Consider the following 23,157-nt stretch of genomic DNA (forward strand, 5'->3'; position numbering starts at 1 on the left):
GCGACATGCATGAGGAAAACCCCCCAACCGGCAAAACAGATGCCCTACGGAGTACTCGGTTCAGCCCTTCCCTCATGGATGAATCTGCAACTGAGTCAATCCATTCTTCTTGGCCAACGGCGCTTGAAAAACGGCGACTGCCGCTACGGTTAAAAACTGTTGTTGCTGTTTTTTTTTCTTCCTTGTTGTCTCCCATGAAAGCGGGATTATGTGCTGTACAGTAGACATAAAGTAATTAGCCTCTAGAAAAGTAGTAAATTGTAGGCATGCTCGTAGCCGATAGCACACCGTATATATGTAAAACCCACCAAACTTACTTTCTTCCATTCTGGCCCGCCCGCCTTACTTACACGCCCTCCCCTCTGCTCGACGGAATTTTCTGAACCTGGCTGGCCCATTGCCCAGGGTTTTGACCCTGCTTGCCCACTTTTTACATCGACTAGGTCTCGAAGCCCGCAGACGATGCATACAATTGTACCCTCGGAAATCTCGCCAGAGCTGTGGCACTGTGCTGACAATACGCAGCAAGTCCTTTTTTGATGTTTGACTCTTATCCATGTCTAGGCTGTCTGGGCTGCCTGTGTGGGTGAACTGCTCATTCGATGACCTGTGCTTGCAATTTCGACTGGCCTCATCCTTTTTTTCTTCTTTTTTTTTTTTTTCCTCTCGATTTTATTCGTTCATTCTTTTGACAGTTGGCCGAGCTTGGGACGGCTGTATGTACGGGAACGTGCTTTCCCTCGACCCGCTCGCAAACCCCGTCTCAACTCGCGACCGTAATGCACTCAGGGCAACAAGCGCGGCTGGACGGGTGGCATACGGTTAGAGATGTGGTAATAATTGCAGTCCATAGCATTTGTTTGGACCAGTCATTACCTTCAATACAGGCTAGCCGGATGAAAATGAAAAAGGCAGCAAGTAAAAATCACATTACCACCATGCTGGGTACACCCGGCTTGCTGGGCTACAGATTACCTCACATTATACATAGTACCTTGCAAAGTACCTTAATTACCTTACCTTAGGTACTCCGTACCTTACCTGCACACCTTGCTGCCCACCTACAACCTCCTTGCTAATTGCATCGACGCCTGCCCACCTGCGTTTGGACAATTCCAACTGCTGTCGCTACCTTGCTTATCCTTAATTGGCCTTTGAGCAGGGCGTCACGGTGTCTGCCGGTCTTTCTGTCTCGCTCTCTTTCTCTCTTTCTTTCTCTCTCCTTGCCGTTTCTTTTCTTCCCCGTTTGCTTCTCCATCAAATACAGTTAGGTACCTTACCTAGGTAGACTACAACAACAGGCAGGGCTGGTGGGTAACGTATGGGTCGCCTGCTTGCCTGCCTACTTAGGTAAGAGCCAGGTTGAGGCTAACGTTGCCGTTCTTGCCCCTTCCTGATGTGGCTCCCCTCACCCTTTACCCTCATAACAAACAGCCACAAAAAGGTTCCACTCAGGTTCTTTTCGTCTTGCACGACCTCAACTCACGCACACCTTACCTACCACCACGTACCTTCCTTCTCCTCCCCAACCCACACCCACGCACCCACCCAGGTACCCGATCTGACCTGACGGGCAAAAGGTGGTCGACTCGCACTGGTTCCAACGACGCCATCGACCCCTCGACTTTGCTGTTTCTCAACGACCTCAAACTTACCTACTTGTCTCGACCTCAGCTCCATCAAGCCAGATAGCCGGGCCGGGCGGCTGGCTGGGTATTTTTTTTTTTTTTAAATATTTATTTGTTTGCTCACTCTTCTTGTTTACCCCCTCTTTTCTTTTCGGTTTCTACTTTGTTTTGGGGACCTTCATATTCAGCACATAGGTCAACATACTGTGGCTCGGGCCTTAGTTATAATCCCTGGGATGTCCCTCCTCGTCGAGATTGAAACGTGCTTGAAATAACAAGGCGCACCCACTTCTCCACTCCTGTCGTTTACCGCCGCACAATTCTTGTTTCTTTCTTAGCTGTCATTCTGTTGTTTGTTATTATTTTTTTCTAGGTTATTTTTGTTTATTTCTTATTTTATTCTTTACTTTGCTTATTCATTCTCTTTCTTGTTTCTTTTTTTGCTCTTGTTACTGTCTGGGACTTTCCGAGCCAAACAAAGTAGCAAGGAATAGGATTTTTTGCTTCTTGATTCACCCTTTCGGATTGGAGCAGCATCCGGAGGAGTAGCAACAAATCAACGGAACCGTAAGGCTCGTCCAAAAAACAAGGCCAAAAGGGGAGCCGTCTCCGAAAATATCAGTCCCTCAGTCAAGTTCATTCGGCCGGACCACATTGATTGATCGGTCTTTGCTCCCGCGCAACCAACCAAGCCTCCATTCTGGGGTTGTCCCTGGGGAGCTGGATTCAAAGATAATCAGGAAGAAGAAAGAAGAAAACCACACCATAGTCCGGACGACACCACTACCTTCAAACCTCTAGTACAACATCAACCTCAATCACCTCTATCTGTGGGAAAGAGGTCTGGTTCCGGACCGGTTGTCGCCTCTGGTCCTTCCTGCTTGTGTGTGCTCACCCGGCAAAAGTCGAACAGGGTTTCTGCCAGGAATCAGGAACGTATGCCCGTGAGCCTATGATGAATGGCACTGCACTTACATATCTAGCACGACGCTTAAAAGTCACCCTGAATTAGGTGGGCAATGGTTGGTCCAACGGGAGACTTTGCACACCCCGCCTGTTTTCATCGCATCTACCTCGAAGAACCCGAGCTGGCCGCCACCACCAGCTCTGTCGGACTGAAAAAAGGTTATTTCCGTTTTCTTCGTCTTCTGTCTCTTTGGCTTTTTTTTTTTTTTTTTTTTTTTGTCTCCTCCCTATGAGTGTGTATCGTCTCGTCTTTTCCACCCCTGTTTTGACCATGTCTACCCTACCTCCCTGCCTACCTGCATACGTAGGTAAGGTAAGGCACCTCCTCCCTAGGTCATCCCATCCTTATGCTTATCCTAGAGCTTCCAAGCTCCTGCTCCGAGAATCACACACCACCCACACCCACACACACACACACCCCCCCTTCCGCGCTCATCGTCCTCCTTGCCTATTTGGGCATGCAAATGCTTGTGTGCAAAACCTTCGCAGGGTACTGCTGCACTGAACTGGGCGGGCATTGCATCTGCTTGCTACCCTACCTACCTGAACCTGACCTAAAAGTACCGCAAGGCAGCTAAGGTAGATAGGTAGGTTAGGGTACTTTATGTACACGGTATCTGCCTGGTTCCGTTCCTGCATAAAATTTCCATACTCTGTACATATCAGTGTTCATGGCCTTTTGAGAGTGCCATCATCAACATCCTGTATTCACTCTTTCTCACCCCTCTCCGTCCCCTTCCCTGAAGGCTGAAAGACAAGACAAAACACGGCCGACAGTTGGATGATTCGGATTTCACGCTCTCTCTATCTTGCATACACTTGTATATATTGGACTATTGCCTAATTTTGCCTGACAACCCCCATTCACGCAACCCAGCACCCTGATTCATAATCCCGCTCTCCTTGCATCCACATCCCTTTGTGTTCCCCCCTTGCGACAAGAGGAAGTCTTTCATAGTACCCTCGTCCATGCACATCTTGGGTTAGATCACTCAAGTCATCATCATCACCGCAGTCCAACTTTTCCTCGTTGCATATTTCAACTTGCGCATATGAGGATGCTTACCGTCAAACAGCCAGCGCATCACGGCTACCAGTCCGTCCATGACCTCCCCACGCCGCCAAGCACATCTCGACCCTCACCTCCCTTGATATATCAAGAAGATCGCCTGCCGCGGCCCGCCTCGATACATCGACCTTCTAGCCCAGCCCGTCAGCCCATGTCGGGACATCATCGTGGCTTGCCTCCTCCGGCGGCCATGACGCTAGCCCAGCCGCCACCTACGCAGAGTACTGCTGCACCACAACCTCCGCCGCCGGCTGGTCCCCAGCTTGGCCAACCCCCCGCTCTTCAGTCCCAACCACACTCGCAAACCCAGCTATTGGGACAACTGCCTGCTCCTCCACAATGGCAGCAGGGGCCTGACGAGTCCATGAGAGCCTGGCTGCTGGCTAAGGCTGAGGAGGAGAAGAGAAGGCAGGAGGAGGAGAGAACGCGCCAGGAAACCCTACGCTTGGAGCAAAGGAGGACAGAACACGAGATCCTGAGGACTTCGTTGCAAGGAGGGATTCCTCCTCCAATGGTGCCTGTGGTCTTTGCAGGGATGGGCGGCAGCACATTGCCCCAGGCCGCTCTCGACTGGGCCCAGCAGTACATGTACTCCCAAATGCAGGCGCAGGCGCAACCCCACCAGCCTCAACTGCTGTCATCCACATCTGGTCCTATTTCACCAGAACACAGACGAGACTCGCAGCCACAAGCCTTTGTCGTCTATCAGCCACAGTCAGGCGTGCCCCCGACTCCAGGCTCGGCACCAGGGCCTCAGAGCGCTTACTCGAGCCAACCACCAGGGTCACCGCACAGGCCACGGCACTATAGCCTGCCAGGAGGCCGCGGTCCAGCATCAGGCAGTTCAGGCCTGCCCAACATCAACACAAGCATTCAAGGCGGGTCTAGCGCACCTCACAGCTCTCTTCCCAGCGGACCGACGGTTCAGTCTCAAGCTCAGGCCGGCCATTCTCAAGCCTCTCCATCTATTTCATTCCTTCACTGGGAACCACCCACCAGCCACGTATCTGGAAGCGGGTCCAAGCAGCCTGCGACGCCCTCCGGTTCGTCCAAAACTAGAACGCGCGGTTGAAAATTTGTGGTGCTGTGTGTGCGGGGGCTAACGGGTGTCTTTCTCCTCTACCAAAGAAAGATTTTCACTAGTAGGAGAATCGCCACGGAAGCGAAAAGCAACCGGACCTCAGCCAGCCGCACCGCCGCCTGGCACGCAACCAAGAATCCCATCGCCGCCCTCATTTCAACACGGCGCGCCAAGCTCGAGTTTGGCGAATCCTCCTCCAGGTCGACGCCGAGGCCCAGGGCATGTCAGACAAAGAAGTGACATATCTCTTTACAGACGAGTCGGAAACGGGGGCGGGAGACAGGAGCACTTAGGAGGCGGCTTCCGATCACATTCGCCCGCGTACTCTTCAGCGCCTGCCACGGCGAGGGAAGTTAATTTACCCGGTGACTTGTCACGACAGCAACAACAACACCAGCACCAATATCATCAAGAGCAACAGCAACAGCATGCGCCCGCGCCACCTCGCAACGCGCCTCACTCGGTCTCATCTTTACTTTCAGAAGAGCCTTCGCCAAGAAACGTACAGTACCACCAGTCTTCCGCTCCAGAAACAGAGCGGAGGACCTCGCCAACGGCAGATTATACTGGATCCATGCGTCAACGAGAAAATGAATGAATGTGAAATGTTCTTGTGGCGCGACCCTCAAGACCAAGACGTGCAACTCATCTTGAAGCTACCCCGGGCAACTGGCCTGTAAGATACGGAGTCGAGAGAGATACTGGAAAATAGAAAGTCGCGAGGACATTCAAAATTACCGATTCAAGCAAGCAGCTGCGCATCTGGATCAGCCACGCTATCTCTGATGGTCCTCGAGTCACCACAATGCCAGTCTCTGGAGGTTTTTTCTTTCTTTTTATTATGGATTCGCCAGGTTTACGGTGGACAGCGCAAGTAAACCAACCTTGTTTTTTTTCTTGGTTGTTCGCTCTCGACGATCAAGACGGCGACATGATACTGGCTTTGCCTAAGCCAGGCGTAAAAAGAAAAGTACGATCCCACAAGCAAGATTCTCGGGAAAACTAAATCAAAACTGTAACATCACCCTGTGTCTCCAAAATAACTCCATATAATCATATTCATTTATGTAGAATATCTTGTTTTCATGGTCAAGATCATCATGGCAGACAGGTGGAGGCGAACAAGATCATAATTTCACATCAAGCTGCATACTTCAAGAGAACAAGGCGGCTTTCTTTTCACTATACACGGACGACTAACAGTGAAGACACTCGAGTGAGTCTGCGCTAAATGCTATTACAGTCTATATCTCGATCTAACATCTCAAGTACTGGGCCTCGAATAGACCGGTCATTATTTTTGGCCGGCAGCGGTGTAGGATTCAGAAGCCGACAACTATCCTTTCCGCTTGGAAGCTTGGAATCAAGATGGCCAACCGTGTGAGAGACGGAACAAGGCCTATGGTACACCAAGGTATAGGGCGCTACAATAATCAAGACGACCAGGGGGGTCTCTTCCCGAAAAGACAACATGACGGCCTAGGCTAGCGCATGCTTGATGCATGCGGGGGTTGTTCAAGACAGATAGACCCTTGGCCATGCAGTCCACCAGTCAGCTGGAAAGGATGATAGATCAGGGACTTGAACCGGACCGTGGGTGGTAAACGGTTCCACATCTGCCGGGCAGTGGCGGCAGCCCATGATGCTATTTGTCATGACGGTAAGGAAAGGAAGGAGGGGGGACGTGCGATGGAGCGGAAGGAGAAAAGATGGAGGGGCGGGAGGGACGGAGTTTGGCTGTTGCAAACGTTCGATGTCAAAAGCAAGCGGTACAAAGAAATGTATGTACAAGGGACGAGAACCAGGGGCCTAGCCACATACGGGAAAGTACTTGGGGAAAAAAAAAACCTCCCACGACCTTCCCTGATCTTTTTTTTTTTTTTTTTTTTTTGTTTTCAGAGGACTGGAACTTAGGTTGTCTGCCTTGGCTGGCAATTGGGGATGGGAAGGTGAGGGGATTTTTTTCTTTGCGGTATTTCACCCGTTCGTGTAAGTCTATACCCGATTGGGATGGGTGTGTGGGTGTGTGAGCTACTGGCGCCTGTTACTTATTATAGGGCTGCAACACAGGCGCGCTTGCGACGGACGCTACGACAGACAACTTTCGTCGTTAGCCGCCCAGCAAACAACACCTAACCCTGTTCTTTCACTACCATTCAACTTCCCCCTTTTTCACTGTGCAGGGCAGTGTTTTTGTCTGGACCAGGCAACGTAGCATTTAATGTTTTTTTTCCCCTCCCCTGTGACGACTAGGATTTTTCTTTTTCTTTTTTCTTTTTCTTCTACTAGCGCTTGGAAGGGGATCCGAGACCCGACAAAACACACAGGGCGCTAAGTACAGGATATTATTATGCTCCGTAGTAGAAACATCCCAGTAAAAGTAGATCCGGAACTGCTTCTTGCATATTCGACCATTGTTGCATTGATCGACGACGGGATGGCCATTTTGTGTGTGTATTATAAAACAAAACCAAGGAGCGGTAGGCGAGGGGGGTTTTGAAAACAGCCAGTACGAAAGAGGTAAACAATTCATGGCCCCTATTACCATGCTGGTTCTGTCAGCCGCACGATGAGTTAAAAAAAAGAAAAGTAAAAAGAAATATGAAAAAAAAAGAATACCGATAAAACACTGTATGGTATGGATGTGCATTCTCGGGCCTTCTCCTGTGGGGGATCATACCCCCCAAAAAGAAAATAATATTCATCCTTTTTTGTTGTTTACCGGTTTCCCGTGTCTTTCTACGGTTGGGGATCTTTGCACTTGTGCAGAAGTTGCAAAAGCTGGAGTCCAGCGAACTTGTTGAAGAAAGAAGAAGCAAGAAGAAAAACCTTCGTTTTCGGTACCAAGCTAATCCGGGAGGGGAGGCGACACACAAGATCGATTGCCAGCCACACATTATCCCTCTTTCTCTTCCTATTTTTATTTTTTTATAAAAAAAAAACTTCCTGTTTAATAACCACAAAAAAAAAAAAAAAAAAAAAAAAAAACAGGAACCTCGGGCCAGATCTCCGGTCAGCATTGGCCCCGCGGCGGGTTGCAGATCGTTCTGGATACACAACCCACGCGAGTGCGCGCATTGGAAATGGGTGGAGGGGGGAAAATGTGTGTGTGTTTTTTTTTGTACATACATATATAAGAGTAAGTGGCTGTGGTTTGCAAATGTTCAACTGGTGGATGAGTAGCGGGGAGAAAGAAGCGAGGATCGGCGGCCAGTCAGGAGGGCATTTTCATGTGTTGAGAATGTCAGTCCACGGCATGATCCCGACGGCCCAAAAAGGAAAGGGGGCGAAGGCAACAAGAAAAAGGTTCTGGTGTCCGGGAAATGGGGGTGTTATAGGTATACTACTGTAATTATTGCAACCCACGATTTGGGTTTGCCACATTTACACACCCCATACTCCGCATCCCCCTTCTCAAAAGCTGTGGAAACATGACCATAAACGGGGTGTTGGGTGAGAAGAAAAGAAGAAAAAAAAAAGATAGGAAGGAGAGACAATGAGGAGAAAGAAAAAAAGACAAAGAAATTGCCGTCTCTAATACCGCCAAGCTGATTCGGGTCATCGGGAAGAAAGATGCCGGCTGGCTTCAATATGCGGGAGTAACTGTGTAGCCTTCGCCAAAGGATGCTGCTGGCCGATCGCCGACTTTTCTTTTTTCAGTGCAGACCCCTACTGTAGAGGACCTCGTATCATCCGACTCCCCTTTCGACTTTCTTTATTTGGTTTTTTACGGTCATGATTCTATCACCTCTCTGTACCAGTCTTCATGTTGCAGCAAAAAAAAGAGACGCAATGTTGCGATCCGTATCGAGACAAGGGGGGGAAAACCCCCCGGAGAGATCCATTCGTAAAGGGAGCCTGCAGACTCCATCCTTCCGCCCTTCTGCACCTTGAACCATTCATCAGAGAAGGTCAGTCATCTAATTCTGTGACCCGGGCGGAGGCAAAGGGAGCGGGCGCCCGACACTGCCGAAACAGCTGCCTTGCTATTATTTTCTTCATTTTTTTTCTTCACTTTTTTACTGAAACGTGCTGGTGCGGCTGAGACTATTCATTTCTCTCTCTCTCGCGCACAAAAAGAGAGCCTAACAATCTTTATTCCTGAGGGAGGCAAAGAGGATATATCCCTTGTGACTGGTTGTTTCTCCGTTCTACCTGCCCTTTTGCAACACCCGGATCCGGCCGGTTTTCTCATTTATCTGGCATTGAGATGGGGCGATTCACGATGGAGAGATCAATATCATCATTGGTGGCTGATATATTATGGAGGCTGGTTTTTACACAAGTGGTATCTTTGTGGTGAACATGTTGGCAAGATTTTATGCATTCGGGGAAGAAATATCCGAGCCCAGTCAGTAGAAGTATAGCACTTTATATCGGGATGCAGAAGGGAATGTCAACCAGCAAAAAAAAAATAAAAAAAAATACAAATGTAGGGTCGAAATGACGGATGGTACAAACGCCCAGTTCCATGTTCAAACCTTTCCGAGTATAATCGGCGCCACATCGTCTGATGAAAAAGAGATCACTAAATCCCGAGCAGAGCAGTGAAGCAGGTCTCCAGTTTTGTAGCCATGTATTTCTTCAAAACCAGACCTCAAGCCTACGTTCGAAATGGAGGGGAGTGTTTTCGTTTCCTTCTCATGACACCCGAAGCATCTGCATGCACGCACCTGTTCCATCGCGGCGATGCGTCGTAGCATTCATTCCCACCCCTGACGACAAATCATAGAATGTAATCAACGAGCCAGCGCCAAGCTTGCAATGAGTTTTCAGTGCCTGGTGAGACTATTTTCAATGGATAGCTGCAGCTTGTTTCGGTCCATTGATAGGGTTTCCCCAAGCCAGCATAGCCATCATCAGACTCTTCAAATTTCCCTCACAAAAAGAAGGATCGTATCGCTCAAAATGACTGGAGATACGGAGGGTAGGCGATGGGTTACTTAAAAATCTACAAGGATGGACCGGCCCGAACTAGCCATTTTCCCTTCATGTGTCCTGATCAAAATGCCAGGTCCCTTGAACCCCAGCATCCGAACCCTTGAAGGGTCCTGCCATGGATCTAATGGTCAAGTGTCCAAGGCCGTGGCTGGCTCGTCAGACTTCGTATTTCTGTGATCGGATGCCGAGAAAGAAGGGAGTGGATGAACAGCTGTCCTAGAAATCAAACACGCCTTCGGTATTGGGATAACGGTCCAGGACAGGGACCTGATGTTCATATTCATGTGGTACTGGTTTTTATGCACATGTCTCAGTACGTGTAGCATACCATGAAAATAAACGACGACCTATCACGGTGCCGTAAACCCATAAGTAGATCAAGAATATACTCCGGGCATCCCACGATACAAGCATATAGATCAATAAGCAGAATGGCTCCAAAAAGGGGTATTCGATATTGACCTCGACACAAATACCAATGGCCACCTCGCGCACACGTCAAAACACAATCGTGGATAGAAATCATCATATTATGATTGTTTTTGTTTCATCATTAAGAAGACATGAAATGAGCATTACATCAAGATAATAATCACAAAGCCCAGTCCTGTGCCCCTGGTTCTGCTCTCATTAGCTGCCATTCGCCTCATCATCAACTTCAAAAATTGCGGTACGTGACGTTAAACTGTCAAACAAAGGGGGTATAAGTTATGTAGAGGTCAGGGAACCCCAAATGTCGATTCTTGACGATTTGATTCGATTCCAACATTTATGTACCGATGCCAGAAGTTGGGAAGAAGATAAAGGAGAAGCATGGGTATTAAACTGGGAGGAAAACGACAAAAGAGAAATACATGCACGTTCTTTTTTAGACATGCCTGACACCGCCTATCCGAACAAAGAGAGAACGCCAACAGGACGCTGGGCAGCAGTAAAACAGGTACAAAATAATGAAAAGTAAAAGGTGCCTGAAAAGGCGACAGTCCGGATCCTCGCGGCCACGCCATGATCGATCCTATCATTACATATCTTAAGCCCAGTAAATTGTTGGACTGGAGAAGGAAGGGGGAAAAAAAGAAGAAGAAAAAAAAGTCTGCGGCAAGATGCCGTTGTAGTGTACCGCCACATCGGTCGAGGTATTCGCAGTAGATTTGGGCGCCGGTGGATTCATTCAAGCGTCAGGGTTTCTCTCAGGCGATGATGTTACTAAAAATGGAGACTCAGGGCACGAAGACTTGACATCCTAAGTCTTCTTCTTGCCCTGGCGCTGCTTCCACTCGGTCCTCGTGACCTTCAAGAGCATCTCCTCGTCATGGATTGGTATCCAAGAAGTCAGAGCCTTCATGGCGTTCTCAAAGTCCGAGTCCATAAGCACCTCGCCAAGAGCATGCATCAGCGCGGCACCAGTTGCGTGTAGAATGTCGAGGCCGACAACGGGCGCTTCGGGGGCATCTGCTGGCGGTATTGGCGAGGGTTCTCCCAAGAGCATAAAGACGTCCCAAACTCGGAGTTGGGCTTGGAATGGGATCGAAAGGTTGAAGAGGGTGAGATACCAGCGTGTGGCATATGCTGTTGGGTCGATGCAGAGCTCTGACAACTTGCGGGCGATATCATTGCTCGGCAGCCAGTCGCGCTCAAAGTCCCTCAACGCCGTCATCAGGCTGGCAAACCCAGGCTGGTACAACCGCTCGAGACCTCGATACCGCCACATCCTGACTAGCATGACAAATGTCTTCTCCTCGTCGTAGTAACAGAGGAGTGTGGCGGCCAGTGAAGCCATACCCTGCACATATCCCGTGTCTGGGAAGTGTAGAGAGAGTGCATGTAACACTCTGAAAAGGAGGCGCTGACCTCCACGGTACCTTCGACGAAACATGATGTGGCGGTTGATGGTCCGCGGCACATCAAGATCGATCTGTGTGTCGTCCGATGATGATACATACTGGAGCCGCTGAAACTCGGCCACAAGCTCCTCGTCCGTCGTTGTAGATCCATGGCTTTTGGCGCTCGAAGCAAGGAACGAGTACCAAGCCGCAGCCCGCCACCGGTCTGGAATGCCCTTCCATGTGCGATCGATGACTTTGCTGTTTGTGGGGTCAAATTCAAACTCCATCCCTTCTCCGGGTCGGCCTTTGCGATTGATCTTGGCCATCTTCCTCCACTTTTCTGCTCTCTGCCACTCCTTCTTCTTTTGAGCATCAGTGAGCTTCTCGGCCTTGGGGTCTTCGGCGATATCCGAAAGACCTGGCGCCAAGGTGAGCATGTCTCCCGCCTCGTCGGTCAATTTCCTGTCCCGATTGTGCGGCAGCAAGTTGGCAGCTGCCCTCACCGACGAGCGAGATGACCTCAGAGAGTGCCCCGAAACACCTGAGGTCTGCGTGTTAAGCGACCGCGCCGACACCTTCCTGCTGGGTTCGCGCCCCGGCACAAGTGATGAAAGAGCCTTTGGGGTGCCATCTGGCGTTTTGGTCAGGACGTTCCTCTTCTTGGGCGCCGAGTATAAAGATCGCAGAGGTTTGACATCCATGCTGCTCTGTCTCGTGTCCATGCTATTGGCTCTCGACTCCAGGGTCCGGGGATTTGGTAATATGAAGCCGTAACGATCGACATCGGCACCATCCACATCCTCCCAGTCTTCTAAGCCACCAGCCAGCTCGTACTCCTCCTTGTTGGTCGAACTACCTTGTGGCGGCGACGACGAAGCCGAACCGGCTTGTGTGGGAGTAGTTGGCAGATGGGATCGATTGTCGCTTGAGGATGGGCGAGATCTGTCTCTGCAGGTGAAAATCAAGAGTCTTGTTAATGAGAAGCCGAATATGATAGAGGGAAGGAGGATTGCTTGGGTTGATAAGGAAACCATACGCGACATTCTCTTCCTCGTCCGATGGGACCTCCACTGCAGGCTCAAGGCGGTCGCGATGCGACGAGCCCGGCCCCCCATCGTCACGGTCGTCCCCTTTGGCGACAGAATCATAGAGAGACCTCACCTTTTGTGATTCCCTCTCGACGTCTACAGGCAAGACACGAATGCTAGGCATCTGTATGGCCTTAGACGTTTGGGGACGGGATGGTGGGCTCTTATCCGTTGTTTCAGCAGTGGCGACATGGGTCTTCGCTGCCGTCGTCGTGGGCGCGTCAAGTGTGGCGGCCGCGCCCGGGGAAGCAACATGTTGGCCTTCTTGGTCCATTTGTGGACGGGCAGGGTCAAGTATTTTGGACTTTCTTACGGCACGCTTCCCGCCAAACATGACACTGCCCCTCTTGGAGAAGGTCAACTGGCTTAGGAAGTCATCCTCAATCAACCTGTCGGTGGGAATGGTGGTAGTGATCAGAGTCAATTCCGAACTGTCAGATTTACCTGGCTCGATTGGGCAGGGATCCTCCATCGAGCCAATATCCAACCCCGGTACCTTGGGTGGGGAACGCGGCAGTTCAAGGCTTTTGAAGGACCTTGTATTGCTTGTGGACCCCGCTCCTGCGACGCTTGCCTTTTTCTTCAATTTGTTGGAATGCATTCCAGTCCGGTTGCTGGATGTTCGAACCAGTTTCCTGGTCGAACGAAATTGTTCAGTTGACATGCTGGCGGGTGTAGATGGGTCGGTGTACGAGGAAGAACGAGTGATCGGGGACGAAGGGATGGGCGCTGCTCTGGGGCTTTCAAAGAATGCATGAGGGAGCTCTGCTGATTGGGCACGCCTCGAGTTTGCATCACCGGGCACCACGTCTTGGCTATGGAGGGTGGCGAAGCTCTTCCCGTCAGCAAAAAACAGCGGTGCCACAATCGCCGGACGAGGCTCAGTCACTTGTTCAGGAACAGGCACAACAGATGCAGGCTCGGTGTCAGCGACAACGTCGGCGTCGCAAACACCAAGCTTGCTGTAAAGCGTCGTCGTGTAATCGATGTCCTCCTCGTAAATGGTGGACGAAGAAGTGGTTGTCGTCGGCGCCAGACCCGAATCGCGCTTCCAGTCGTCGGTGGTCGGAGAGGGATTATCGCGATTGCGAAGAGCCGGGTGCTGCTCTTGGGGCGGCGCAATAAGTGGCGGGGAGACAACAACTGCGGAGGCGGAGGCGGTGGCGGCTGCTGCTGCTGCTGCTGCTGCGGCGGCGGCGGCGGCAGTGAGCGAGGCAAGGGAGACTGGTCTGCTCGCCCGTGCAGGGTTTCGAGGAGGTATTGGAATCATTAGAATCGGTGGTTGTGCCTGCACGGTCTGCTCATAACGAAAGGCTAGGAGCGATGTATCGTCGCGAAACGGAACGCGTGCGGCTGGTCTTGTCTTGTAGCGCACACTGGCGCTGACGAATTTTTGAGGCGCCATTTGTTCAAGCGCAGTGACCGGGGCGGGCGCTGACCGTGCGTGCCTGTTTGGCTCGGGGGAAACGGTGCTAATTTATCTAGGGCTTGGTTTCGGATGTTTCTGGCAGGTGGCTCATCTATGGCAGCGGCGATTTGACACAACCTAATACCAGACTAGGCCAGGTCAGGTGGACGGCCGACTGATAATTAAATGTTGCAGATTTCTTTCTTCCTTTTTGTGTGTTTGTTTCCCTTTCTGTCCCGTCTTCGCGGTCGGGAATGTGGCCTGAAACTTCCGTGCTGCAGGTGGTTTTTCTTTTGCTTCTCCAGTGTCTGAGTTGAGGCCGATATATTTGTATGGATCGAACTGAACCAAATCGCTGGTAAGAATGAATGAGACACCAAAAGCCCAAGAAGAAAGGGATATGAAGCCTAGGGGTCCTGATAAAGAGAAAGTGATCCTATCTAGAGTATGGTATGAGTATAAAGTGAGGACTCGCCGGAAGGTAATATAGGACCTGGTAAAACGAAACTGGGGACGGGACTAACCTGAGGGTGGCGTTTGACAAAAGCTCAATTATCTTGAGGCAAAGTAGGTAAAGAATAACGGATGTAAGTATCTCGCTCCTTTTTTTTCTTTTCTTTTCTTTTCTCTTCTCTCTCTGTGTGTCTTTATCCAAGATGCCATACCAATGCCGGGTACCAGTTGAATGACAGCTCAGCAGACGCACAAAAAGTGTGGGCGGGACAAGCGGCAAGGGCAGGTGCGGCCCAAAGAAATAAATATAAATAATCAGTGAAACTGAGACTAGATGTAAACGATAGTTGTACCTTCCCATTCTTTTGATTCAGTCGACTTTTGTTCGGCGAGGTACCTCAGCTGGTCTATCTACCTACAGATATCTCGTTCATGGGTCCACCCAGTCAAATCCCTACGGAGTACCTACTATTATTTTCAAGAAGCAGAATAAGAAAAAAAAAAAAAGGGAAAAAGAAACAGCGGAGTCTTGTCTCCACGGCAAGAACAAAAAAGAAAAAGCAAGTATCCTTCCCCCCTCTCTCGTCGCTAGGGGTGACAGTGCCAGAAGTCTCTTTGAGCTGCTGCATTCCCCCCCTTCCACCGGCACCTGAAAGCCTGGGCCCCGGATTAAGTTGCATCTACTAGGTAGGATCCACCAGTCCCGACCCGACCTCTGACCACCTTCCTCGGTCTTTAGCTCCGTCGTCCACGGGTTGGGCATAGACTGCTTTCTGTGTTCGGCTGGAGTGATCTGGCACAAGACCCTTGCCAGCCAGTCGGAGGGTGCCACTTGCGCGATCCCCCACAGGGCTCCATTCGTACGGAACCTCGATCAATGCCGAATACGTACCTACCCGTGTAGCTATCCAAGGCACTAACCTATTCTCTTCCCTGAAAACTAACACCATCCTTTTTTTTTACCTTGCAAGTTGGCAGCTTGCTCATCTTCCAACCTACTTGCCTCCTGCGCATTTTCGTTGATGAGAAATTCGGCCCAAAAGTAACGACATAGGTTTGACTGGTTCTAGAAGGTGAAGTTGACTTCAAAGCCAGGGTGGGTCTAAACCTGAATAGGTAAGGTACCCAGGCAAACGTGCATAGTAGTCACGTTGAGAAGCTGTCGTTCGTAGACAAGATTGGCCAATGTTCATAGGGCGCATTGATAGAGTCAATTTAATTCATGGCAAAAGCAAGACACGACCAACAAGGCGACAGAGATTGATCGAGGGAAGTCGATGCAAAAGCATGAATTTTCTGATCGGATTAGTCTATACTAGTTTTGCATGGGTGGACATTCCCCGGCCGCCATCCCCGGCCGCCACACACCGCCGGCATGAACTCATAGTGCTTTTGGTATGTATCTTGGTTCGGTTGCTCACAGACGTTGTCCCCACCCGAATTATTTTGGTACAAGCTTCTGTAGCAATCAAAATTAGGAAGAAGGGAAAGAAGAAAAAGTGTAAAGAAAAAAAAAAATTATCGACTGACTGGTTTTACTCAAGCCGATGAGCCCAAAGAAAATAGAAGCCAGGAAAGAATGAATCCTCATCCGAGATCTGCACTCACCAAGACGGTTGTCTCCATTCCGCTCCATCAAAATGCGGTTAGATCTCGAGTCCCCAACTGAGCACATGAACATCAAGAAAGAAGCATATGCTGTTGCTGAAGTGGAGTTTATGCACCATGTTCAAGCGATTACAGTAGACTAGTCAGAGGCAGTTCGAGTTTAACCATTTCACCCGACAACTTTTTCCCCCCTTGCCTGCACCTACTCCGTGCACTTACACCTTCCGTACCGAATCGGGCATACTGATTACATGTATCTTACTTTTAAATACCCCCACACAAATGTCAAAACAAAGTACTCGGCATGTATATTCCATTCATAACTAGCGTTCATTTCCTACTCTATATATACATACCTACCTACGCTACTATAATGCAAGCTTTCGAATTTACGAAATTCAAACCTTCATGGTGCATTCGGCAAGGCCAACACTAAGAGCACCCTTGGGACTATTACCGTACTCGTCTTCAGCCGAGAGCGTGGGGCCGAGCGCGACAATTCCCGACAAAGAGTTGGTGGAGAGTTGGGTGCGCCCTTTTTTTTTTTTTTTTTTTTTTTTTTTTTTTTTTTTTTTTTTTTGTGTCTCCTCTCGCTTCTCTCTCTCTCTCATCTCTCTTTTCCGCTCATTCTGGCTCCATTTGATCAAGAGCCAACACAGACCCTGTCATCACCCGCTGACAAGCTGACCGCAAAAGCCACCCAAGTTGCGGTCAAGGGCCAAGAAAAATTGAGATAAATTCTGTTTTATCGTCTTTTCTTTTCACCGCAGCGTTCCACAAACTGTCGTGGCCGACCCTCCATTTCGCTACAGCCACCTCGTACCACGGTCTTCGCCGTTTCTTCAGTGATTCGTTGTGTACCTTGCAGATTTACGCGATGGTACTTTTTCTTTTTTTGCTTCTTGATTGTCTTTACGGTTGCCTTCCAATCCTTCCATGCGTGCACTTCCGCTCCCGTCCCCTTGTCTACTGTACTTTTCCAAGGCTCGGTTCAGCTTAATTCAGCTCCAGGGACAAAAAAAAAACAAAAAACTTGTTGACATCTGCACGCACATGGGTGTACGGGACTTTGCACTTTCAAGAAGAAGAAAATTAAATCTTATCCAAGAAATTTTGCAATTAAATGTCGCATTATTGCATTGTCGCCTGCAAACTGAGCTGATGATGGCCAGCAATTCAATGTTGCACGTATCGTAAAAGAACACATCCTGGCAGAAGACCAGGGACCCTATTCCATAGGGCAACACTCAAACGGAAATATGCAAATGGGAAATTAAATAGCACCGGTACTCGACGATGGTGACACTTGGCGCCACTGAATTTGGCCCAACGCGACCCAACCCGGTGGTGACACGTGCGACGGGGCGTCTTCCGTCATGATAAGAAAACATGAGAGGAAGGGGGAAAAAGTCGAAAAGGTAGAAAAGGTAGAAAAAGATAGAAAACTCATGCTTGCAGAGAAATTTTACGATATGAGGGAATAAAATGTCAAGAAATGAGTGACTCAAGATAATGAGTAACAAGCGGTGAGTTGGGCAAAACCCAAACAGCAATTTTCATGATGCCATCTATCATAACCTTGCAGCCCAAAGAACGCCTGTTTGTATGCTTTTTGCTTCGTGGCACATTCGCTGCTAGTCAGTTACAGCTACACTTCCTCGTTCTCCCAGTCCTTCTCCCCAAACATGGGCTTCTTGACGCCACTCCCGCCGCCCTGAGCCTGGTTTAATTGTTCCAGCTTTGCTAAGAATTCCGGTGGGACCGTTGGTATGTACTTGCGCTCCCGCTCCCGGTTCACGCCACCAAATCCAGCACCGTACGTAACTAGCATGTCTGTCACCGACGGTAATGAGAACGGCAGCATGACGGCCGGGTCTAGTAGGAGGTGCTCTGGCGCATCGTCGTCATCGTCATCATCATCATCTGCATCCCCGCGTGATGACGATGGAGAGCCTTTCTTATCATTTTCCCCATTTGCACCTCCTTTCTGTGGGGTCAACGGTGCACTGGTGTTCCCTGGCTTGGCTCGTTGCTTCTCGCGCCGGAGCGTAGCTTCTTTTTGTATGGCTACGAGATACTTCAACGCACTCTTCGGTAGCCCTTTCTCGCCCACCTCCGGCCTGTAGTGGTCTGCAGCATGTATGAGTTGTTGTGGGCTGAGTGATTTTAGCTGTTGCAGCGTGCCTACGAGTGCCTCTAGGTCGTCTGCTCCGAGGGAGGAGAAACATTGAAGCCACTGCAGCAGCTGGATCACAGGCGCCAAGTGCCTCCTGGCCGCTTCGACAGTCGCTTCACCAGTAGATCGCATCTCTCCGTGCTCGTAATGTTCCGGCGCTCGGTTGTTTTGCCTCGCCCAATCCTCTAGAACCGAAATGTTCATGCGGATCTGCATGGCTTTGGTCCGCGCCAGATATTTGCGGTTGGACATAATGCGGTTGAAGAGCTCAGCTCCGATCCAATAGAGAAGTTGCGAGATGATTTGGCAGGTGATGACCGAGTGAATATCATAAAGATCCAAAACGAAAAGAGTCGATGAGAGGAGTGAAGTCACGTTGCGTGGCGCCGGCTTAGCCCTCTGTTTCGGCGAGGGTGGTCGATATCTCCTCTCTAGTGGCTCCTCCTTGACCTCCTTCTTCCGTTTGAAAAGTTTCCATTCGTTTTGAAAAGTGATGTCTTCAAAACCCGGTATTGTCTCGTGGTCTAGCATCGCCGGGTCTAGAACCTTGTCTAGTCGCCTCTCGGCATCACGTACGATCAGAATAAAGATTTCGTTGATGAGTTCGGCGAGTTGTGCCTGAAACTCGGCCGTTGCACCCACAAGACCTGCATCCTTCTTCAGGTAGTGCAAGAGCAGGGTGGCGTTTGATATCCAAAAAGCTAATATAGTCATATCCCACTGATGTTCCTCAACCACGTCGTTGATCTTATCCATGGCTGTTATGAGGAGTTTTGCCAGCAGTTCTGGGCTGGAGTGGTAGTGTGCGTATCTGGCACTTAAAAATATCATGTTGGCTGGGACCGGCTTCTGCGAAGGCGTCCTCTGCGGCCTCATGTTTGTTATGATGATGTCAAGAATGCGGTCGAGTTCGGTCTCCTGAAAAACAAACATTTGATCATGAGTGCATCGAAGCCAGTCAAACTCTTGCTCTTCTTCCTCGTCAAATTCATCGGCAGCCTAGGGACATAGCACAAGATCAGCATGCGGCCTGGTCGTTAAGAATAGCGCCACATGAATAGCTGGGTAGTCATATGGCACTTGGAGAAGGGCCTACATACCTCTGGCTGATCATCCATGCCAACGTTTCCTAGGTCAACTTCGAGGTCGCGTGCGCTCTCCATCATCATTCTTCTCCGCAGCTCATTTTCGGCCATCTCTTCTTCGAAACGATCCTGAGAGAAGCCTGGGCTGTAAAAGTCATCCGTGACTCCGGCATTGCCAATATTGTATCCCTTGTCGTGGAGATAAAATGACATGTCACTATCAGGAGCAACAAAGTCGAACGCCGTCCGTCCCGAAGATGTCTTGGTTTCTGCGGAAGCACCGTTGTCGAGGAGCAGCTTTGCTATCGTCTTGTGCCGATTCGTCATGGCCCACATGAGTGCGCTCCACTGATTCCGGTCCTGTCTGTCCACATCGGCCCCGGCGTCTATGAGAGCCTGTACTACAGCCTCATGTCCCTATTCCAAGTAATATGCATGATGAGCCTCCAGATCAGGCCCTGGTCTAGGTCAGGCCATGGAGTAGCTTACAAAGCAGCTTGCGTATATCAATGCCGGCGTGCCGTCCTCGTCCGGCGCGTTTACGTCAACGTACTGTTTTGCCTTGCCCTGCAGGAGTCGCTTGACAAGATCGACATTGCCGTTGCTGGCGGCCATGGCAAGTGCCTTCTGTAGGGTGGCCGTCTTTTCGGCATCGGTGAGCTTCTCGTCGTTGGCTACGACATCCTCGTTGACGAAATCGGACCCTGCTGCGTGCGCCGCCTGGGCTGCTATCATTTCCATCAACCTCGAATCGCTGTCCTCAATGCCCTTGGTGATGTCATCGTCGTAGGCCGGGTCGTTCAGTGAAAGGTCGCCAAAGCTCAAGGGCTTCGCAGTTATGGGCGAGGTCAGAAACTGTGATTGCCCTGTGATAAAACCATGTTCGCTCTTGTCAGAATTGGCCGCCCAACTTCCTCGCAGACTATATTAGAAGCCAGAATTGTGGCGTACCTTGCCAGGCATCATAGAATTCTGTTTCTTGAACGAGCTCTGCTGGTATTCGCCGGTCGTTGAGGGACTTTGGCAGGTCGGCCGGTAAGGGACGAGGTTTCTTCTGCTCATCGCCAAAACCGCCATCGATCCCGCCACTAGATTCGCCGAGATCCATGGTGTGAGCCTCAGGTAGGCATGAAGGCTCAGATGAGGCGGGGCCGGGGCGCCGTCGAGAGATTCAAGTTGTTTTCGGTCGTGCTGGTTGTTCGGGATCGTATGTGGTTATCTGTTCACTAGGGGAATCGGAAGGCAGAGTATGTTGCAGTGATGTCAGAGACGGCTGGGTTGCTTGGATGTCACGTATGTCATTCGGCCAGTTACTTTCTGTGGTTTCCCGTCAGGCTGTCCAGGGAACCGTTGCGGAACACAATAAGCAATCGCGCGACGGGACCAATGGAACCTTGTGTATGGTGGGCTGTACTGTATTTGGGCGAGCTAGGGGCTGAAAATGGTTGTTATTAAGTGGTCCGTGCCTGGTGTCCCCACTGAGGGGAGCCTTGAAGCGTGGACTAAACTTTGATCATTCTTTATTTGACCACCTTTGTACGTCGTCCAACACAATTACTGTATCATGAGTTCAATCTCGAAACCTTTGGAAGTACCGGGAAGAAAAGAAAAAAAAGTCAATGATGGCCTGGATATCCATCCAGATGTTGTCTAATTAAGTTATGTGCCGACTGTGTCTGGGTCTATTACTGTATACCTAGGCACTGTGAGTAGGTCAGTGCATTAGGTATTAATAGGTAATCAATCGCCTACATGATAGAATCTTTAGGTCGCATGGATTTATTCAGTTGTATCGCATAAGAGGTTAGGTAGGGACCTTAGATAGCTCTCCTTCCAAACACACGCACCCGCTTGATACCTCCATCCGGAATCATGACAATCTTCACATGGGTAATTGGCTTGTCCTTTATGAGCGACTGGAACTCGTGCTCCTGATCCGGGCCACATTTGCTGGCGGCCACGAGCTCCGCCCACCCCTCCGCGTCGTGTCCGACATCGGCAGTTCCGTCGGCGGCGGAGAAGGCCTCGAGGCGCACCTTTTGCGGGAAGTTGCCGCGGAAGAAGGCCGTGTCCACGACGACCCGGTCCACGAAGCCAGTCGCGCCCAGCTTGATGATGGCCCAATCCTCGTGGCCCTTTGCGCGGGACCGCGACGTCTCCCATCCGTCGCCCATGTCCTTGCCGCGGCCCGGCAGGAGAAGGTTGTCCTTTGTTCCAAAATGCTGATCGTTGCACGAGATGGCCACGCCGCCGTTTTGCGCAGCCGCCAGGTCAAACACTGCATTGACGTCGGCGGGGAAGACGGGGTGGGCATGGCCAAAGAGCCGGAAGCGCGCAATACCACCGTCCGGGTACATGTTGAGTCGTACGTGGGTGTACTGCTTGGCAGTCGGTCGCTCATTTAATATCCATCCAAAGCGCTGCGAAGGTCCGCACTCCTGGTAGCCCAAGATCGTCTCCCAGCCGCCACGCTCACCCTTCCACGATACCACCTCGTCGTCGTTGAGGTTGAAGCAGCCCTCAACAGAGATTCCCGGAGCGTGATTTCCGGCGAAGAAGGCTGTATCGACCTCAACCCCCTCCACGCTACCGGAGGCGACGCCCAGGCGGATGACAACCCAGTCGAAGGGCTCTTGGTTGTGTCGCCTGGTCTCCCATCCATCGTACCATGCTCCGGTGTACACCATCTTTCCGGGCTGTCGAATAGGGGGTGTGGGTGTCAAAAGATTGGCTGCCTCAGCAAACCATTCGTCTGAAAAGGCAAGGACTTTACCTCCCAACGTTGCCGATATCATATCTACCCGTGTGCAATCGTGTTAGCTCTTTGTCATTGGTAGCATCAAGCACTATGCTGCCTACGCACCGATGCATGTTGACCGGAAAGTCTTGTCGATGTCCTCCGAAGCTACCCTCGTCGCTGCAACGTCCTCCGTCTTGTAGCTAATCTCTTCCGCCATTATGAGTGCAATTCAATGTAGTTGTATAGGTGAGGTAGTTATGTAGTTGGGTGAAGCTATGTATGGAGATGGAGGGGTAGTGCGAAAGTATGTATGCTGGTGTGACCTCGATAGTCAGGGGCCTTTGCTCCTAAAGTATTTAAAGATTTAACGAAAATGACGAGAAGAAAATAAAAAAATAAAATAAAAAAAGAATACACTATGGAAGCTGTACATGATAACACCAGAACCAACACAGCGTAGTATTCTAGCATCGGCGCGTGATAAGCGTCCTCTAGCTGTCCGAAACCGCATCATGACTAACAGAAACCCCGTCATCGGCCTTGACCCCGTCGCTATCCTACTGCAGCGCCGGCAACATCTCCCATTATACTGCGGTCAATTACGTGAAGGTTTCAAGCAACAAGAAGCAAATTATGGAGCTGGGTACTTCCTTGTAACCCAGTCCTACAGTAGACTTTCGTTTTTAACGAAAGATAGTCCATTCGATAAGCAAAAATATTTGCCATTGACAGTGAGCCACTCGCAGACCCATCCCGCCTAAACTCGCGTACATACCTAGTATGGTAGTATTACAATAGACACTAGACTAATAGTAGAATGCACTACGTCTAACATGACCAAGTATAATTCGGGATAAGATAGATAGGTAGGGTCCCTGAATTTACGGATTTCACTTCGAGAGAAATTAGGTAGGTAGGCAGGTAGGTAGCCTGCATCAAGTATTATTTTGTTTCCTCCAAAACATGTGCCAACCAAATAATACAGGGATGACGAGTTTACCCCAGGGATGCCCCGCATTCATCTGCGGTAGTAAAAGAGACCCCCTCACAACCCGTTAGCTAATCGGGCTTTAACAATGTCCTGATTG

At 50.2% G+C, this 23,157-nt stretch overlaps 4 protein-coding genes across 4 annotated transcripts; 1 reads left to right on the forward strand and 3 right to left on the reverse strand.

Moving 5' to 3' along the window:
- Nucleotides 1–3,646: 3,646 nt before the first annotated feature.
- On the forward strand, nt 3,647–5,805 carry PgNI_05762 (uncharacterized protein; the record flags this gene model as incomplete). Its single annotated transcript, XM_031125793.1, has 2 exons — nt 3,647–4,706; nt 4,792–5,805. The coding sequence occupies 2 exons, from the start codon at nt 3,647–3,649 to the stop codon at nt 5,340–5,342; spliced, it is 1,611 nt and encodes a 536-aa protein (XP_030982310.1). The 3' UTR covers nt 5,343–5,805.
- A 4,366-nt stretch (nt 5,806–10,171) lies between these two features.
- On the reverse strand, nt 10,172–14,004 carry PgNI_05763 (uncharacterized protein; the record flags this gene model as incomplete). The annotated part of the gene is made up of 2 exons (XM_031125794.1): nt 10,172–12,459; nt 12,548–14,004. The coding sequence occupies 2 exons, from the start codon at nt 14,002–14,004 to the stop codon at nt 10,929–10,931; spliced, it is 2,988 nt and encodes a 995-aa protein (XP_030982946.1). The 3' UTR covers nt 10,172–10,928.
- Nucleotides 14,005–17,591: 3,587 nt separating this feature from the next.
- On the reverse strand, nt 17,592–20,596 carry PgNI_05764 (uncharacterized protein). The gene is made up of 4 exons (XM_031125795.1): nt 20,281–20,596; nt 19,819–20,195; nt 19,345–19,746; nt 17,592–19,243 (listed from the first exon to the last, which is right to left on the reverse strand). Exons 1-4 carry the CDS (start codon nt 20,435–20,437, stop codon nt 17,717–17,719), a joined length of 2,463 nt encoding a protein of 820 aa, XP_030982155.1. The 5' UTR covers nt 20,438–20,596; the 3' UTR covers nt 17,592–17,716.
- Nucleotides 20,597–20,893: 297 nt separating this feature from the next.
- PgNI_05765 (uncharacterized protein) lies at nt 20,894–22,564 on the reverse strand. The gene is made up of 2 exons (XM_031125796.1): nt 22,193–22,564; nt 20,894–22,126 (listed from the first exon to the last, which is right to left on the reverse strand). Exons 1-2 carry the CDS (start codon nt 22,284–22,286, stop codon nt 21,147–21,149), a joined length of 1,074 nt encoding a protein of 357 aa, XP_030982154.1. The 5' UTR covers nt 22,287–22,564; the 3' UTR covers nt 20,894–21,146.
- Between the last annotated feature and the right edge of the window lie 593 nt (nt 22,565–23,157).

This window comes from Pyricularia grisea, chromosome I, assembly GCF_004355905.1.
Source record: "Pyricularia grisea strain NI907 chromosome I, whole genome shotgun sequence".
NCBI lineage: Eukaryota > Fungi > Ascomycota > Sordariomycetes > Magnaporthales > Pyriculariaceae > Pyricularia > Pyricularia grisea.